We start from the raw sequence: 20,550 nt of genomic DNA on the forward strand, positions 1-20,550 counted from the left end.
TTTGTCCCACCTTATTGATTGCCTAGACTTCTAGCAGCTGACAGGCGAGCTTTGATTTTGCCCTCAGTGGAATTGGGAACACCAAGTGCTTTCACCCATAGGTTTTTACATGAAATGTAAAATAAATACATGGTAGAGAGGGGAGGGTCTCGAGCTGTAGACAGATGTGACATTTACCCTGTCCCCGAAAACCAGGTAGCAAAGAATCTGTGCTCTCAGTAGATACTAAGGAACATAGACTGTCAGCTTTTGAAACCACCAGGGACTGCTTTCTACTATTTGCGGTTGTTACTTTGTGATTTCAGTTAGAAGACCTGTGGTGATAAAGAACAGATGCTTTTCCTGTCAGTGCATTCAACACACTGTCCTTGCTTTCCTGTCAGATTAATTTGATACCTAATTAAAACTTTGCTTACTGTAGCTTTTGTGAGGTCAATATTAACTACTTTGCCTAGAAAATTTTATCCTCATATGGTAACATTTAGGTATTTAAAAAGAGGAAAGCTTTTCCTTTCCTGCTGTTATTATTCCTTCTTGATTTTATCACTTAGGACAGTTGTATTGCTTAGATTTTTTATAGAGACTCATTTATAGAACATAAGTCATTTAAACACAAGAAGAAAAGATAATTTAGCATTACACTTGAACCTCATTTATCTTTCTGTTTTTTAAGGGAAGTTATATTGGTAATAGAGTATGTGGTAGGTATCAAGAAAATCTTCTTTCAAAGCATGTGTTTTGGTTCCTCAGTACTTAAGGGTCCCAGACCTCAGTCACCCCATCTCCTTTACTCCTCCCTTCTCTTACAAGATGGACAAAGTTTAGGTTTGTTCGTGGGATTCACTTAAGCCGGTGTATATGGAAATTCTTTAGAGTGCTGGTAGGTGTGTGATGTCATAAAGACGGGAAGAATCTCACTTGTCAACTCTCTCAGACCTACTGTACATCAAATAGATGGAGCCTTTGGTACTCCAAGTGTGTCTGCAGAGATGGCTCAGTGCTTAAGAGCATTTGCTCTTGCAGAGGACTGGAGTTAGATTCCCAGCACCCACAGGCAGATCACAGCCATCTATAATTCTAGTTTCAGAGGCTCAGACACCCCCCATAGGTACCTGGCACATATGTGGTATACATATACACATGCAGGACATATATGTGTGTATGTGTATATGTTTATATACACATACATATATATATATACGAGATATACATATTTCTATTTTTGTTTTTTAAGATTTATATATATTATATTTTTATTATATGCATTTGATATATGTTTAAATTAATATATATATATATAATCTTTTTTTTTTTTTTTTTTTTGGTGTGTTCCCTTTGGGAAGATCAAATTTTTATTTGCAAGTGGTTTTTTTTTTTTTTTTGACCATTTTTTTTTTATTCTTTTTTAATTAAAATTTCCAACTGCTCCCCGTTTCCCATTTCCCTCCCCTCCTCCCACACATTGCCCCCTCCCCCCACTCCCCTCCCCCATCCCCACTCCTCTTCTCCTCCCCCCAGTCCATTCCCCCTCCCTCTCGATACTGAAGAGCAGTCCAAATTCCCTGCCCTACAGGAAGACCAAGGTCCTCCCACTTCCATCCAGGCCCAGGAAGGTGAGCATCAAAACAGGCTAAGCTCCCACAAAGCCAGTTCATGTATTAGGATCGAAACCTAGTGCCATTGTCCTTGGCTTCTCATCAGCCTTCATTGTCCGCCATGTTCAGAGAGTCCAGTTTCAACCCATGCTTATTCAGTCCCAGTCCAGCTGGCCTTGAAGAGCTCCCAATAGATCAGTTCCACTGTCACAGTGGGTGGGTGCACGCCTCGTGGTCCTGATTTCCTTGGTCATGTCTCCCTCCTTCTGCTCCTCATTTGGACCTTAAGAGCTCAGACCATTGCTCCAATTTGGGTCTCTGTCTCTCTCTCGATCCATCGCCAGTTGAAAGTTCCTGTGCCATTCTCCTTGGCCTCTCGTCAGCTCTCATTGTCCGCCACATTCCGAGAGTCCGGTTTTATCCCATGTTTTTTCAGTAGCAGTCCAGCTGACCTTGGTGAGCTCCCAATAGATCGGCCCCACTGTCTCAGTGGACAAAACTGGAAAATGTAAAAGAAATGGACGCTTTTTTAGATAAATACCATTTACCAAAGTTAAACCAGGACCAGGTGAACAACCTAAATAGACCTGTTAGTCGTGAAGAATTAGAAGCTGTTATCAAAAACCTCCCTTCCAAAAAAAGTCCAGGACCAGATGGTTTCAATGCGGAATTCTACCAGAACTTCCAAGAAGACCTAATACCTATTCTCCTTAATGTATTTCACAATATAGAAACAGAAGAGTCATTGCCAAATTCCTTTTATGAAGCTACAGTAACTCTGATACCAAAACCACACAAAGACCCAACCAAGAAAGAGAATTACAGGCCAATCTCACTCATGAACATCGACGCAAAAATCCTCAACAAAATTCTGGCAAACCGAATCCAAGAACACATTAGAAAAATTATCCATTATGATCAAGTAGGCTTCATACCAGAGATGCAGGGCTGGTTTAACATACGCAAATCTATCAATGTAATCCATCATATAAATAAACTGAAAGAAAAAAACCATATGATCGTTTCATTAGATGCTGAAAAAGCATTTGACAAAATTCAACATCCCTTTATGATAAAAGTCTTAGAGAGATTAGGGATACAAGGGTCATACCTAAATATAATTAAAGCTATATACAGCAAGCCGACAGCTAATATCAAATTAAATGGAGAGAAACTTAAAGCCATTCCACTAAAATCAGGAACACGCCAAGGCTGTCCACTCTCTCCATACCTCTTCAATATATATATAATCTTAAAAAACAAAAATAGAAAACGTTCTTGTGCTGCACGGGACAACCTGAAGTACCCGAGGACCAGGTGCTGGGATCCCGAGTGCCCCACCACTCCCAGTTATATTACTTTTGTGTCAGGCAACAAAGCTGTCTATTTTCACAGGTCGATGTGACCACAGCATGTTCTTTCCAGTGACTATGGTAGTTATTCACATGCAGCCTTAACTCTTCCTGAGCTCCATCAAAATGAGGAGAATGTGTAGTCAGGGTTCTCTAGAAGACCAGAACGTACAGAAGGAAAATTATTAATGGGATTTTTTTTTTTTTTTTTTTTGGTTTTTCGAGACAGGGTTTCTCTGTGGTTTTGGAGCCTGTCCTGGAACTAGCTCTTGTAGACCAGGCTGGTCTCGAACTCACAGAGATCCGCCTGCCTCTGCCTCCCGAGTGCTGGGATTAAAGGCGTGCGCCACCACCGCCCGGCTAATGGGATTTTTTAGAACCTAGACCAGCAATGGCTGTTTATCAGTGGAAGGTCCAGGAATCCAGCAGTTGTTCAGTCTGTGAAGCTACATGTTTCAGCTGGTCTTCAGTATACACCAGAATTCCAAAGAAGTGAGCTTATGCCAGGGAAGGAATGAACTTGCTAAGTAGTTAAAGAGTACAACAAAACAAAACACTTGCTTCTGCCATGTCCTTTATATAGGCTGCTGCAGACGGTGCAGCCCAGATTAAAGGTGGAGAGCTCCACTTGAGAAGATCCAGATGAAAAGTGTCTCTTCCCACTTCAAATGTTTTCATTGAGAAAATGCCCCTCAGCCAGGTGTGGTGGTACATGCCTTTAATCTCAGCGCTTAGGAGGCAGTGGTAGGAGGACCTTTGGGTTTGAGGACAGCCTGGTCTACAGAGTGAGTTTTAGGACATCCAGGGCTACACAGAGATACTTTGTCTCAAGAAACCAAAAAAGAAAAAAGAAAAAGAAGAAGAAAGAATAGAAAAGAAAAAGTCTCTTCCAGGTATACCCACCTTCCCACCTGCTTGAGTTTTAGTTAATTCCAGATGCAGTCAACAACCAAGAATAGCTATCCCAAGTACACCCATTGTCAACTTAACACATAATCATATCTCATGCCATTCTTTATTTCCAAATGAAAATAATAACTGTCATAATTAGGCCTAAAATTATATAACTATCTCATGTCCAATCACATTATATATTTAACCAGGCCATAATTAGGTCTCATGTGATTTAACTATCCTTTGTACAACCACAAACACATTAGAAATTTTAGTAAATGTGGCAATGTCCCTTGAAGAACATTCTTATTTTTTTAATAGCTTATTTTTATTTTTTACTCATTGATGTTTTGCCTGCATGTATGTCTGTGTGAGGGTGTTGGGTTGCCTGGAGCTGAAGTTACAAACAGTTGTGGGTGCTGGGAATTGAACTTGGGTCCTCTGGAAGTGCAGTCAATGCTCTTAACCACTAAGCCATCGCCAGCTCCAGAACAATTTTTAGAAAACTTAAGGCCGGGCAATGGTGGCGCACACCTTTAATCCCAGCACTCGAGAGGCAGAGGCAGGTGAATCTCTGTGAGTTCGAGACCAGCCTGGTCTACAGAGCTAGTTCCAGGACAGGCTCCAAAGCCACAGAGAAACCCTGTCTCGAAAAACCAAAAAAAAAAAAAGAAAAAGAAAGAAAGAAAACTTAAATATGATAACTACTGATACTTTCTAATTTTTTTTTTTTTCTTTTTTCGAGACAGGGTTTCTCTGTAGTTTTGGAGCCTGTCCTGGAACTAGCTCTGTAGACCAGGCTGGTCTCGAACTCACAGAGATCCGCCTGCCTCTGCCTCCCAAGTGCTGGGTACTGATACTTTCTTAATTGATGTTACATTACATGATAAAGAAACTGAGGAAAGGGCCAGGCAGTGGTAGCATACATCTTTAATCCCAGCACTTGGGAGGTAGAGGCAGGCGGATCTCTGTGAGTTCCAGACCAACCTGATCTACAGAGTGAGTTCCAGGACAGCCATAGCTGTTACACAGAGAAACTGTGTCTTGAAAAACCAGGGGAAAAAAAGAAAAAAAGGAAGGAAGAAATTGAAAAAAGAAAACACAATTATCTACATAAACACATTCTTAAAATATGAAAGGAACACTCATGTCAACTATAATCCTCATTTTTGTAACTGGTCGCATGGCCTTAACTGATATTTATAGCTTCCTTCCTCCACTACCTGTTCTGTATTTCCACTACCTTCAGCAGGCACCTCATCAGGTCTTGGTTCTTTCCCTGGAAGAGTGACTGTACCTTTATTCCTGACAGGTGTTCGCCTGCTGACTGAGTTTTCTGTCCCACCAGGTCCCACATTCGTTTAGTCTCAAATAAACACACAGAGGCCTGCATTAATTATAAACTGATTGGCCTGGCAAGGCAGTCACATCTTGCTTCCCCTGCGGCTGAGTGATGGCTGCAGACTGACTCTTTCCTCTTCCCAGAATTCTCTTGTTCTCATTGTCCTGCCTCTACTTCCTGCCTGGTCACCTGCCTATACTTCTGCCTGGCTACTGGCCAATCAGCATTTTATTAGAGATAATAAAAGTGATAGGATAAAAGACCATTGTCTCAAAGCATGTGCCCTTTGTCATCCTGCCTGGATTGGGTTGTTTCTAGTTTCCATTGACTTTAATTACAGGGCATGGTAGCACTAAGAGACTCTCCAAAGGATCTCATGAACTTCAAACATAATCTTTCTTGCCTCCTTTATAGAGATGCAATCTACTTTCCCCATGGTAATCTGGATCAATCACCCCTCCTGACACTGTTACTCCTTTCTTACCCTGTTGACTTAAAAAAATCAGAAGTCCAAAGTGGCCAGGGGGATGTCTCAGCTTCCAGTTCAATGGAATGTTTGCTGTATCTTTTGGCAGGAGCAATCCCTTCTCTGGAACCAAAACTTCTGGATTAGCCGAATTTAAGGTCATGAAAACAGGAGTTAAAATTTCCCTAGTAGATCATTAGCAGGGGATAGTGAATGTGACTATTCCCATTTCCACCCCTTGATTCCTGAGTCTGTGATCCTGGCTATGAGAGAAACCACACTTTATATTGGATGCTGATTCAAAGCATATACTCAGGCTGCTGCCACTTAATTGGTGCTATAACTGTGTCTTCAAAAGGCCGTTCCATCTTTCTATCAGGCCAGCTGCTTTAGGGTGGTAAGGAGCATGGTAAGACCAGTGGATTCCATGATTGTGGGCCCACTGTCGCACTTCTCTGACTGTGAAATGAATTCCTTGGTCAGAAACAATACTGTGTGGAATACCATCTCAGAGGATCAGACATTCTGTAAGCCCACAATGGTAGTTTTGGCAGAAGCATTGTGTGCAAGAAAGTCAAATCCATAACTAGAATAGCTCTCTTTTCCAGTGAGGACAAAAGTGTTTTCCTTTCCACAAAGGAAGTGGTCCAGTATAGTCAACCTCCCCTCCCCCCCCCCCCCCTGCAGCTTGCTGCTGGTAGCTCTGAGGAATGGTGTCATATCTGGGGCTCAGTGTTGGTTTCAGCTGTTGACACAGTTGGCACTCAGCAACAGCTGTAGCCAGATTAGCTTTTGTGAGTGGAAGTCTATGTTGTCAAGCATAGTCCCCACCTCTGCCTTCATGGCCACTTTGTTCATGAGCCCATTGGGCAGTGACACGGATGGCTGAGGAAAGAGGCTCGCTGTCCACAGAACAACTTTTATTTACTTGACTACTGAACTCCTCTGCTCTGGATCAGCACTTACGTGGGACACAGTATCTTCATGTTCCTTCACCTGTTTAGAGAAATCCAGCTACATACTTCTTCCCCAGATGTCTGTCTCACCAATTTTCCAATCATGCCTTTTTCAAGTCCCTGATCATCCTGCCAATACATTGGCTACAGCCCATGAATCAGTGAACAATTGCACATGTGGTCATTTCTCCTTCCAAACAAAATGCATGACTGTGTGCACTGCTGAAGTTCCGCCCACTGTGAAAATTTCCCGTTTTTCAGGGTTGTAATGCTGCAGCTGTTCACTTATGTGTGGTTCCTGCATGAGATGCAGAACCATAATAAACCAGTTTCTCTTGTTTAATCAACCATTCATAGGGAACACCCCATGAGGCTATCGGTGCATGCTTGGCAGCATTGTAACCAGAATGGAAACCTTAGGCATTTGGGCATATGGTTTTTATGCAATTTGCTGGTACCTTCAGGACGTGCTGGGACTCAATCATGTATATACCTCTTCCATTTGATGATGGATTACTGCTGTGCACATCCTACTTTCTGACTTGGTGTGTCAGATAACACCCAGCTCATAATGGGCAGCCCAAGTCACATAGTAACTTGGTGGCACAGGGTCAAACGTTCCATTTCCACTAAGGCCCAATAGCAGGCCAAGACTATCTTTGAAATGGAGAATGAGCCGGGTGGGTGGTGGCACACCCCTTTAATCCCAGCACTTGGGAGGCAGAGGCAGGCGGATCTCAGTGTGTTTGAGGCCAGCTTAGTCTACAAAGTGAGTTCCAGTACAGTCAGGACTGTTATACAGAGAAACCCTGTCTTGAAAAGCCAAAAGAAAGGGAGGGAGGGAGGGAGGGAGGGAGGGAGGGAGGGAGGGAGGGAGGGAGGGAGGGAGGGAGGGAAAGGAAAGAAAAAAGAAAAGAAGAAAAAGAAAAGAAAATAGAGAATGATTGGCTGGAGATGATGGTGGAGCCTTGCTCCAAAATCCCAAAGGTTTCTTCTGTGTTTTTCACCTATAGGGGCTGCCAAAGGCCCACACAGCATCCCTATCAGCCACTGATACCCCAGGTACTACCATCAAGTCTGCAGGATCATATGGTCCAAGTTTTAGAGCAGCCTGCACAGCAGCCTGGACCTGTTGAAGAGCCTTCTCCTGTTCCAGGCCCTACACAAAGCCAGCAGCTTTCCAAGTCACTTGGTCTGTGTGCTGGAGTAACATGCCTAAATGAGGTTTATGCTGTCTCAAATCCAGATTAACCCACTAACTGCTGCCCTTTCTTGGTAGTGGTAGGGACCAGGTGCTGTAACTTACCTACCCACCCACCCTTTACCTTATAAGGACACCTCTGCAAGCCTCAACCACTATTGAATCCTAAGAATTAGCTGAGGTAAACAATCCTTGAGTTTTAATTGTTACTTCTTGCTCATTTAGTCCAGTCAGTATAATGTCATCGCTAAAGCTGTTAAGAAAACATGCAAAGTCTAAAGGTTTGTTTGTTTTAGAGTTGGTTTTTTTTTTTTTTTTTTTTTTTTTTTTGGCTCTACCACTGAGCCCCTTTAAAGCTTTTGGGAGTTTTTGTGTCTTCGGTTTTTTTGGGGGGGGGGCAGTTGTTGTTTTGGCATTTGTCATTTAGGATTGAGAACTTGAGATTTTAAAAAAGAAAAAAAAATTTCTTCCCAGAGCTAGTTTTTAGAGTTCTTAGTTGATTCATTGGCAAATGGTAAAAAAATATAATTTTGAGTTTGATTTCATCTGTTTTTCAGATCTTGGTCATAGTGGATTGGCAGACCATTATGAAAATTCCCACTGGGGACAGCAGCCCACGTACAGAAGTGAAGCCAACTGCAGCTGGGATAAAGTGACAATAGACAGGACTGACCAGGAGGTGTGGCCGTCCATCCCAGTAACAGAGACTGAATCTGCCTCAGAATGTCCTACAGACACTGACTCTGCCTCCAACTGTGGCTCAGAGAACAGTAGCATGGCTACAGGGAGCGCCCAGGGCAGCTTCACAGGACATCCCAAGAAGACAAATGGCAATAATGGCACCAATGGTGCACTCGTCCAAAGCCCTTCTAATCAGAGTGCCCTTGGGGCAGGTGGAACCAACGGGAATGGAGGTGTGGCCAGAGTGTGGGGTGTAGCCACAGGCTCCAGCTCTGGCCTGACTCACTGCTCTGTTGGTGGTGGAGATGGAAAAATGGACAACATGATTGGAGATGGGAGAAGTCAAAATTGTTGGGGTGCTTCCAACTCCAATGCGGGCATTAATCTCAACCTTAATCCTAATGCCAACCCAGCTGCCTGGCCTGTACTTGGGCATGAAGGAACTGTGGCAACAGGCAACCCTTCCAGTATTTGCAGTCCAGTCAGTGCCATAGGTCAGAATATGGGCAGCCAGAATGGGAACCCAGTGGGCACCCTAGGTGCCTGGGGAAACTTGCTGCCCCAAGAGAGCACAGAACCACAGACGTCCACTTCTCAGAATGTGTCTTTCAGCGTACAACCTCAGAACCTTAACACTGATGGACCAAATAACACTAACCCCATGAACTCTTCACCAAACCCTATCAATGCAATGCAGACAAACGGACTGCCAAACTGGGGCATGGCTGTTGGTCTGGGGGCCATCATCCCGCCCCATTTGCAAGGCCTTCCTGGTGCTAACGGATCATCAGTCTCTCAAGGCAGTGGAAGTGGTGGGGAAGGAATGGGCAGTTCTGTGTGGGGACTGTCCCCTGGTAACCCTGCCACAGGAAATAACAGTTCTGGGTTCAATCAGGGGAATGGAGACACTGTGAACTCAGCATTAAGTGCTAAACAGAATGGATCCAGCAGTGCTGTGCAAAAGGAAGGGAATGGAGGGAATGCCTGGGACTCGGGACCTCCTACAGGTCCTGGCATCCTTGCCTGGGGAAGGGGCAGTGGCAACAATGGCATTGGTAATATCCATTCAGGAGCTTGGGGCCACCCCAGCCGAAGCTCTTCTAATGGTGTGAATGGGGAGTGGGGGAAGCCCCCAAACCAGCATTCCAGTAGTGACATCAACGGGAAAGGATCAACAGGGTGGGATAGTCCCAGTGCTGCCAGCCAGACACCTGCCTTGCAGCCTGGCAGTGAACACATGAGCTCATGGGCCAAAGCCACATCTTCTGGAACTACAGCAAGTGAAGGAAGTAGCGATGGGTCTGGCAGTCACAATGAAGGAAGCACTGGGAGGGAAGGAACGGGAGAGGGCAGGAGGCGAGACAAGGGGGTTCTAGACCAAGGGCACATCCAGTTGCCAAGGAACGATCTTGACCCAAGAGTTCTGTCTAATACTGGATGGGGACAGACTCCTGTAAAGCAAAACACTGCCTGGGAATTTGAAGAGTCCCCTAGGTCTGAAAGGAAAAATGACAATGGGACAGAGGCCTGGGGTAATGCAGCTACTCAGCCTTCAAACTCAGGGGGGAAAAGTGATGGGTCCATCATGAACAGTACAAATACCTCTTCAGTATCGGGGTGGGTCAGCTCACCACCTGCCGCCGTGCCAGCAAACACGAGCTGGGGAGACAGCAACAACAAAGCGCCAAGTGGCCCAGGAGTTTGGGGGGACTCGATAAGCTCTACTGCTGTTAACAATGCTGCTGCCACCAAGAGTGGCCATGCTTGGAGTGGGACCGTAAACCAAGAGGACAAATCACCCTCCTGGGGTGAGCCTCAGAAACCCAAATCCCAAAACTGGGGAGATGGACAAAGAGCAAACCCAGCCTGGAGTGCAGGAGCAGGCGACTGGGCAGATTCATCATCTGTTCTTGGACATCTAGGGGATGGGAAGAAAAATGGATCTGGATGGGATGCTGATGGTAATAGGTCAGGATCTGGTTGGAATGATGCCACGAGATCTGGGACCAGTGGCTGGGGCAGTGGCACAAATGCTAAGGTGAATCCTGGTACAAATTGGGGGGAGTCTCTCAAGCCTGGTCCCCAGCAGAACTGGGCTCACAAGCCCCAAGACAACAATGTGAGTAACTGGGGAGGAGCTGCTTCTGTTAAGCAGACAGGGACAGGGTGGATTGGGGGGCCACTGCCAGTCAAGCAGAAGGACAGCTGTGAGGCAACTGGCTGGGAGGAGCCTTCCCCACCATCCATCCGACGCAAAATGGAAATTGATGATGGTACCTCAGCTTGGGGGGACCCAAGCACCTACAACAATAAAACTGTAAACATGTGGGACAGAAACAATCCAGTCATCCAGAGCAGTACCACAGCCCCTGTCACCCCCACGACCCCCACCTCGAGCAGCACCACACACCAAACCGAGACGCCGCCTTCACACCAGGCCGGCACTCAGCTGAATCGGTCACCACTGCTTGGGCCAGGTAATCTGGGGGCCCTCTGGTTATACCACTGGTGTGTACTGTGTGTCTGTGTACGAATCTTTGGACTGATACTTTTCATAGGAAATGACTATGCAGTGTAGCTGTTTTCAAGTGAACAAATGAAGCAAGATCCTTCAGTAGCTTTCCAAGGAAAGAAGCACTGGGTATGCTCAGTATGGCCAGTGTTTCCAGCCAGTTTGGCCCTTTTCAGCACCCATCCAGCAATCACAGGCTAATTTTATTTTTGCTGTGCTGTACTCTGTCTGGGTTCTTTATCAATAATGACACCACCATTGGGCAGTTGACACCCCCCCCCTTTTTTTATAGGAACAGCTTTGACATCTTTCTGCTGTGCAGCTATAGTCTTTTTGTCTAAATCCCTTGTTCATGGTTCTGTGCATTTCTTTGGCTTTTGCCCAGTTGATGAAGCTTTACTTGATCTTAGTACAGGTACAAGCTCATTCTTCCCTGTGCTGTGTGAACAGTCTGGGTCTACTCCATACCGTAATCTAACCTTCACAGGACAGGGCCAGCACTGATGGGATTTGGGAGAAAAGAAGCATAGTCCCCTTGAGTGAAGCCCCAGACCCCTTGCAGTAGTGTATCTTTTGTTCTCAGCCTTAGCTTTCCTGAAATGTCTTGGCGCTTCATGGGATGGGCTGTCAGTCCCAGAGAATCTGGTTTAATGGTTCTACAAAACCATTAAAAGCTTCACTAATAGTTTTAAAGGTCATCACTGAAAATGAAACAATATTTGTAAAACTTGTGTCATTATCCAAGTTGTATTTTTATTTCACTTGAAAGACAAATTTCAACTCAGACTAAGATTTGTGTCTGGAGTTTCTGCTCTGTGTAAATGGAAAAGAAGATACTGGGGTAATCCACCCAGAGCCATAGGCAGCTTGAGTGGTTTTAAGAGAACAAGAGCTCATGTTAAAGCATAGATAATACAGGTGCACTCTGGAGAACCAGCAGGAGCCTCAGATTTCTATCTGGAATATTGGTCCATGGTACATAGTACTATGCTCCAGGCATGAAATGAGCCTGAGTGGTTTGTGAGAACTATACCACAGCACTCCCTGGATGTGGGAGGTAATACTGTCCAATCATGGCACAACTGTGTTCTGAAACCTCAGGTACAAGTGAGGATTGACTTCCTGGCCTCATGATCTTCTTCCTTAGGCAGCCAGGGCCTGAAGCAGCCTTGTTCTGTAGTTGTGCTTTAAATTCTGTCCTTGAGACGACAGTGTAGAGCTAGAGCAATTGATTGGGGCTACTTTGTCCCCGGTCCACAGGAGCTGTGGCCTATATGTTAGGATTTCTGGTGTTTTTAGTGGTCATGTGGGAAGGCTTAAACTTAAGGATGCTGTCCTCAGAGCATCCTTGCTCTAAGTATGTGGCATGGTGTGCAATTAACAGAGACTGCAGCCTGCCTATCCCAGAGCTACACTCTATAAGTGAGCTGTGTCACGTACCCTTCTCAGGTCAGAGTTAAAATCTGGTTACTTCTTGGTATTCTGTCCTGGGGACTGCTCATCCACATATGTCACTAGGTCCCAGGTGTAGAGCCCTGTTTCTGGTTTTAGCTTTTCCTTCCTGTTTTGTATATGTGTGGTTATTATTTGGTTTAGTTTGGTTTTAGAGCTTGTTGTTCGCTGTTTTTTGGTGGTTTTAGGTTTGTATGGTTTTTTTTTTTTTTTTTTTTTTTTTTTTGGTGTGTGTGTATGTGTGGTTTTTCAAGATAGGGTTTCTCTATGTAACCTTGGCTGTCCTGGAACTAGCTCTTGTAGACCAGGCTAGCCTCAAAAACACAGAATTCTGCCTTCCTCTGCCTTCTGAGTGCTGGGGTTTGGGGTGGGGGATGATAGTTTTTATGGACTTCGTGTGTGTGTACATATGTATGTAACATATTTGTGTGTATATGCATGTTCATACACATGTGGACATGTAAGTGGAGGTGTGCATGTATATTAGTACTTGTAGAGGTCAGAGATTGATATTAGGTGTCTTTTTTCCATCACATTTCACCTTATATGTTGAGGTTCACCTAGTCCACCTAGACAGATTGCTCCATGAGCTCCTGAGCACTAGGATTGCAGGCGGTCAAAACTAGAGTCTTCATGTTTGTGTGGCAGCCGCTTTACTCACTGACCCATCTCTCCAGGCATCCCTTGTGTTTAAATGGACCATAAAAGACAAGAGGAAAATGTCTGCTCTCCTAGGTATCTTATATATAGGTTTCTCGTGGTCATCCTGAGTTCCCTGTGTAGGAAAGTGTCCCTTCCACTTGTGTCCTAGGTGGATAGAGGCTTAGAGGGGCCACTAGAACGGGTACTGAGTACTGGTTGGCTGCCACACGTAAGTTACTGGCTTAAGTGGCCTTGAGATGTCTTGGCAGATAAAGGTACTTGCCCCCAAGCCTTGAAACCATGAATTTGATCCCTGGGACCTGTATGGATGAAGGAGAGAACCAACTCACAAGTTGTTCTCTGACTTCCACTATTATTCCATAGTTCCCCATCCCCTCAAAAATACATGGTTGTAGTTTTTAAAAAACAAAAACAAAACAAAACCAAAAATGTAAAGGTGTTGGCTTAAAACACTGTCCTGACCAGTCACACTGCTGAAGTAGAGCTGAATGTACCATCAGTAGCAGCCTTGCTCCATACTGCTGCCGGGAAAAGTTGTGAGCTCTTTGCATCCTCTACTCCCATTCCGTGTGGTACACAGGGAACAAATGGGAAGAACAGGTAGGAATTCTTGAGTGGTTGGACTTCTTACAGTAATAGGCAACCCGAGTAGAGGCTCAAGGGCAGATGAGTTCTTTATAGGTATCTGGACTGTATCTAGAAGCCGCAGGAGAAGGAAACAATTGTAAGAAGAGCTTGAAAACTTAGGCCTAGGCTTACTTTTTGTGGAACTGGTTGTTCTTACTAGAAAACAAAGATTGACTCAGTGGGAATCTGCATGGGGAAGCAGGCAAGCAGCGATGGCAGCCGAAAGGGATAGTGGCAGGGTGAAATGGAGGGATGCTTAAAAGGAACAGTGACTGGGAAAGCAAAGGAGTGGCTCAGCATTGTGGCCAGACACAAGCAATGGTGTTGTTACTGGCATTTCCAGAACACAGCAGGCAGGAGATTGGGTGGGAGGGGATGACTTAAGATACTTAAGAGGCTAGGACTGTGGTTCAGTGAACGAACACTTTCCCAACATGTTGAAGGCCCTTGGGTTCAGTTCCCAGCCCCACAAAGAAAATGCTTCAAGTGGCAGAACTGAACACATTTAAAAGTCAATAGACCAAAGCTACAGAGAAACCCTGTCTCGAAAAACAAAACAACAAAAAAAAAGTCAATAGAAAGGAGAAGATAGAGAAGAGCATGAATATAAATGGAGAGATCCCTTGTTTACTAGGGAAGAAGATCTATACTCCAACCTGTAGAAGGACAAGTGCCCAGACAGGCCAGCTCAGTGGCCAGGAGTGTGAGGGCACCAATACTAGCCATGAGGAGAGAGAAGGTGTGAGCAGGGATGTGATGTCTGTGTAAGAAGATGGAATAGATTGCTGACCGTGCCCAAAGGACTTCCAGACAATGATACATCCAATAGTAACTAAAATGGTCATTGTTTAGCCCTTGTGGGGCCTGCTTTGGGTTTGGCAGTGTTCATGCTAAAGTCATAGAACATAGCAAAACAACCAAACCCCTGCCCTGTGGGGCCTGCAGGCTAGGGGGAAGGGTGACAACAGAAGAGGAGTGGGAGTGGGGTATTATGCCACCGTTAAATGTGAAGCCTGGACAGTGTCCCCTTCTATCCTCACTTCTCTGCTGTCACTGACCTATACACTCCACAGTTGACTGTACCTTCCAGTGTCAGTGCCACATAGGAGTCCTAGATGGGTCCGTCTGCCCTTCTGTCCCTGAATGAAAGGTCACAGATTGTTCCCAGATGTTCCCAGTTGGTGCTTATTTTTCTGTGAATCAACATTTTTAGTGAAAAGGCCAAAGTCCTATCTATTAGAAGCCTTGGTGTTACGTGGCAGCATTCTACTAGAGTGAAGGGCACTTGTACCAGCCCAGAGGACCCCGGCACTGTAACTTTGACACTAGCCAACAGTTCTGGACCCAGTTTCTGCTGAATCTAATTATGTTAACTGACTGCTGCTTGAACATTTAAACATGCAATTCCTGGTTTGATTTGTTATGTGCAGGGATAGGTCTACATGGAGGTGTGTATTTACATCAGTACAGGTGCTCCAGAGACGAGAGGCATTGGATCTCTTGGTGAAGTTACAGACCAGTTGTAAGCTGCCTGACATGGGTGCAGGGAACTAAACTCAGGTCCTCTGAAAGAACTGCAAGTGCCCTTAACTGCTGAATCAACCCTCAGGTCCCATTTACTCTTTAACTGATAAATGACTGTTTTTAGGAACTCAAATTTTAAGGACTTGAAAGAATGAAGAAAAGCAATTGATGGAGGGAAAAATGAAGGAAGCCAGGCAGAGTAGTGCACATCTTTAATCACAGCATTCAAGAGGCAGGGATAGATCTCTGTGAGTTCTAGGACAGCCAAGAAGGGGGTATTTGAAAATTCAAATGAAGTGAATGGAGTATATGGTTTAATGGCACATTCCTCTAATCTCAGTCCTCAGGAGGCAAAGGATCAGAAGTTTAAGGCCAGCCTGGACTACATAAAGTAAGTTCTAGGCCAGTTGGAGCTACATGTGAGAAACTGGTTTGAAACGGAAATAACACAGTGTAGCAGGAGAGGCCAGGAGAGCCAAGTCTCAGCATTGTGATCTGTGTGTGGTAAAGACGGAATGTAGTCCAGGAAGAGTTAGCTTAAAATGGCCACCTTGGTCCACATAGTGAGCTCCAGGACAGCCAGAGTTACATATTGAAACCCTGTCTCCAAAAATGAGAAGGGTCACCACCATAGTCCTCATAGCATGATGAGTAATCTCACCATGTGTGCACTTGTGTGCAAGCAGATATGTGTGAACATGTGTATGGAGACTGGAAGACAACCTCAGCCATCATCTAAGAACACCTAAGAGAGAGTCTCTTGTTTTCCTAGGTCTTACTGGTTTGACTACATTGGATCCTTCTGTCTTTCCAATACTAGGATTACAAGAACTCACTGTGGAACTATTTTGTCAAAGCACACGTGACTGCCAAATACAAAACCAGAAAATTGTAGTGTGACACACACTTCAGAGTTCCTGTGTCCTCTACAGTTTCTAGAGTCTGTATATTCTTAGAGCTGTAACGGTATCATAGAGGCTGCTGTGAATTCAGATACCACCAACAAAGACAAAATTATGTCTTATTCCATCTGGTCATTAACTGCATAGAAACTGTCAAGATTAGTATATTGTATAGCAGTAGAATATCAGCCTCTCTTCTATCATGGTGGTATTCATATCTCAGACCTAAAGCAAGCCAACTCAGAATCCCAATCACCAAGCCCTGTGTCTTTGCAAGCTTGTCAGGTGAGGCTGTTCTCTGACCCCAGAGAAGTGACAAACAGCTGGCTGACAGCCATAGGTTCTTCATGTCCAGACAAAAGACATCATTTTTAGTGGCTGAGTACATTTTTGTTGTTGATAAGCGTAGTATTTTGTAGGTATTCTACTGCTTTGCTATTAGCCTGTGCTGGTTTTACATAATCCCCATCTATATCAGAGTTTGGATTATAAATTGCTTTTTATATTGCTAGTCATTAAAAGTAAAGTGTCGATCTCAACAGTCTTAACAAAATAAGGGTAAATGCAACAGGACAGCTTTGTCCTGATCTTACACAGGTAGTAATTTCCTGGAAGTCTCAGTAAAATCCATGTCTGTTAGGAAATTCTTTGTAGCTTGGCTAACTGGCTTGTTTGGACCTGATTCACCCCTAACCTTAGGGTTAGAACAGCAGTAATAGCCTGGAGAAATGTCTCTGTACCTGTCATTTTATCAGATTCCCAACTGCTTATGGAGCACTCACAAGCCATAGTGACATGGGATGCCAAGTCACAGCTCTGTACTGCATGTTACCGTGTTTCTCCTCGTGACATGACCTGATTGCTTATTCTGAGCCAGGCTGTCTGACAGAACCTGAAGCTGCTACATCTTATTGGAACCAGGCTGCTATTTTGACCTCCAGTGAGAAGTGGCCAAGAACAAGAAAGCATAAACACAGCATTTATGTTTCTAAGATGCTAAAGCAAATTCTGAAAAATGTCAGGCAGCCTGATTATCTAGTATACTTGGACATGGTATCCCAAGGCAGTTAAATAGCTTGCAGACGCATAAGAAGCAGTAACTATAAATGTAACTGCTGAGGGTACAAGTCCTCAGCGATAGGTGGTCTCTAAGTGCAGCTGTGGGACCTAGATTGAATTAGGTTCTGTTTGTTTGTATAGGGGTAGGTGTCTGAAATATAATTGTTTTGAGTCTCACTCTAATCCATTCTATCCTGAAACCACCCTGCCTCAGCCTCCAGTGCTGGGATCGCAGGCCTTTGGCCCTGGGCCTGGTTACCAGAGGCCATTTCATCCTTGAGCACTGTCATTTCGCCTAAATGCTCTGATGATTTTTAGAGGGGTTGGTGTTGGAGAAAGATACATATGGAGGGCAGTATATAGTTGATCCAAGCAAGATGAGGGACCCCGCCCACCATGGGCTCCGGAAGACTGAGCTGTTGTCCAACCCCAGAAGAGGTCTCCATTTGCCACATTTCTTCTGTAGCCTGTAGACACACAGTGGTGCCAAGGTTAAATATTAGCTCCCTGTGAGAGCATTTGAGGAGCTTGTTCAGACTCCTTCTGCATCCTGCTGACTGCTCACTCCTACCTCCTCGGTCACCTGTGGGTAGCTGCAGCAGGTTTGAGACTGCTCACCAGGAGGCTGTGGTTGGCTCTCAGTGTCCAGAAAGACTGAAGCTAACTACAAGCTTGGCTTTGCATTTACATCCACTGCTATTTGCTTCAAAGCTTGCTTTTCTGATAGAAATATTGTAAGGTTTATAAAAATAGGTCATGTAAGTTAATTGTGGAAAAGGCACGTCTCACATTTACTACTCTGATACGTGGGAAAATGTGCCCCTGCCTAGGTCTGTGATTGGTGATCTCTGAAGTCTTAACAGTAGCAAAGGAACAGTGACCTTGCTGCAAGCGTCCAGACCTTCCAGGGACTTCCTTTATTCTTCTTCAGTGTGAATCAGCAAGACACCGTGACTCCAAAATTACCTTGCAGTCACCAGCTGGAGGGATTCAGTGTTCAGCACCAGTGCAGTAGTTTTTAACAGGGAGGTGATCTTAGTGATCTGAACTTCTTATAGTGATGGGTGGGGTGGGTAGATTTTGTTTTGCTGTATTTTGTAGGGCATAGGGATTGACAGATCTGCTGCAGAAGTGAGAAGGGTGCCTGTGTGTGAAAGCCTGTGAACGCCTACATGGGCTCCCACTACAAATCCTTCACTTAAAAATAAATAAACAAATGGGTAACAGTATTGGAAATACAATATGGCCCCCAGAATACCCATAAAAGTGAACACGCGCGTGCGAAGAGAAAAACTTTCAGCAAAAAATAATAGTATTTGAAAATTTCAGAGGGTTTTAGTGGGGGATGGAAGGTGTTTTGGAATGCTTAGGATGGTGCACAGGGCCTCATGGGTGCTTTAAACACTCTCCCACTATGCTTCATCCTCCAGTCCATGAAGGGTAATTTTCTTCATTTTAATATCAATGTTTTAAGTATAAATAAAACTTGGTCTGCCTGTTCCATCCAACTGTTTTACCGGAAGGTGTCAGGGTTGCTCTAACAAACACTAAACAGTGGACATCATTTAAAGGCTGTACATTTAAAATTATTTTCTGTGAGTCGAAGTGCTTGTGTACCAGAACTGTTGATATGTTTCAGTTTGTCACATTTCTTCTGGAGGCTAGACCCTGAGTCTGTGTGAGTCTTGCCAGAGATCCGCTTAGCCCAGGGAAACTACTTGCTTGCTTTTCAAATCAGGTAATATCCCACTTATCACCAAGGCGTTAACATGTGAATGTGATGAATATTTGCTACATACACATGTTTTGTAGGATTTTCTACTGATTTTTTTTTTTTTTTTTTTTTTTTTTTTGGTTTTTCGAGACAGGGTTTCTCTGTGGTTTTGGAGCCTGTCCTGGAACTAGCTCTTGAAGACCAGGCTGGTCTCGAACTCACAGAGATCCGCCTGCCTCTGCCTCCCGAGTGCTGGGATTAAAGGCGTGCGCCACCACTGCCTGGCCCTGATTTTTTTTTTAAACACAAACCAAAACTTTCCACAAAAATTGATTAACTAATTACTATGATCTGACTATTTATACTTAATTCTAACTTGATTTTTCTATTAGTAATTTGTGGTCTGGCCTTCCAGAGACATGCACATGGAGAAATACCAGATCAAGAGAATCACTGCTCACTCTTTCAGCTGCTGACTCAGTACCGCTCTGCTGTTGGGTCACAGTACACATTATCAGCTGGGGAATTGTCTTCATTTAATTGTCCCTTAAATTTTGTAAAACTGCTTCAATTTTTGTTACTATTTTCTGTGTAATTATAGGTAGCAGTTGCCAGCAGTAACTTACCAGTTACTGTTGACAGTTTGCTTAAACTGTTGTTCAGCATAGAGCTTGTACTTTCAAGTGATTGATAGCTACATGTCCTTTTGTCATTAATCTGAATGACTGCATTTTATTAGAATAAATAAAATAAATTAGAGTATCATGGGAACCAATCCCATATCTTACTAAAGATATTTAGTAAGAAAGTTAACAAATTTCACAATTTAGATAATAATAGTCATGTTGAAAGCAGACAGTTTAGAACTGACCACAGCATGTGATGTCTTCTCTTGAGGTCTCTTTGAGCTAATGCACTATGTGGTGTTGTAGGTCTTGGGAAATGTTCTTGTCACTGTCAGCAGAAGTGGGCAGGGGGCTCCATGGAGGTGCTGAGTGGCAAGGGTTCAACTTGATTTGGAAGATTGCAGTTTGACCTCAGTTTCACTTGTATCCTTCCTCTTTCCCAGTTTCATCTGGCTGGGGAGAAATGCCCAGTGTGCACTCCAAGGCTGAGAACTCATGGGGAGAGCCGTCCTCCCCATCTCCCCTGGTCGACAATGGCACAGCAGCGTGGGGGAAGCCTCCTAGCAGTGGCAGTGGATGGGATCACCCTGCTGAGCCAGTGGTGCCATTTGGAAGAGCCAGCGCTCCTGCTGCTGCCCCAGCCCTGTGCAAACCAGGTAAGATAAGCCTTCTGCATGCCTGGACCTGGCAGTTAAGAAACGGTTTGTGTGGTTGTGGAGACAAATCAGTAAGATTATTTGATGTGCAAGTATAAGGACCCTTAGTTCAAATATCCAGCATCTATATAAAAAGCCAAACATGACTATACATACCTGGAACTCCAGCACTGAAGGACAGAGACAGGTGCATCCTGGGAGCTCCCTGGCCAGCTAGCATAGCCAAAATGGCTAGCATCAGATTTAGTGGGAGACAGTGTCTTAAAGGAATGAGGTAGAAAGTGAAAGAAGATGACACCTGATTGACTCTTTGACATTCATATGCACA

The 20,550-nt window shown here is 44.4% G+C and overlaps 1 protein-coding gene across 5 annotated transcripts in view; it reads left to right on the forward strand.

Moving 5' to 3' along the window:
- Positions 1 to 20,550, forward strand: part of Tnrc6c (trinucleotide repeat containing adaptor 6C) — a 122,263-nt gene that overhangs the window by 66,133 nt on the left and 35,580 nt on the right. For all 5 annotated transcript variants that reach the window (XM_057773644.1, XM_057773647.1, XM_057773648.1 and 2 more), the window contains exons 5-6: positions 8,364 to 10,964; positions 20,010 to 20,222. In XM_057773644.1, the coding sequence (XP_057629627.1) occupies positions 8,364 to 10,964; positions 20,010 to 20,222 (2,814 nt within the window). The remainder of the gene's footprint in view (positions 1 to 8,363; positions 10,965 to 20,009; positions 20,223 to 20,550) is intronic.

This window comes from Chionomys nivalis, chromosome 7, assembly GCF_950005125.1.
Source record: "Chionomys nivalis chromosome 7, mChiNiv1.1, whole genome shotgun sequence".
In the NCBI taxonomy this organism is placed as follows: Eukaryota; Metazoa; Chordata; class Mammalia; order Rodentia; family Cricetidae; genus Chionomys; species Chionomys nivalis.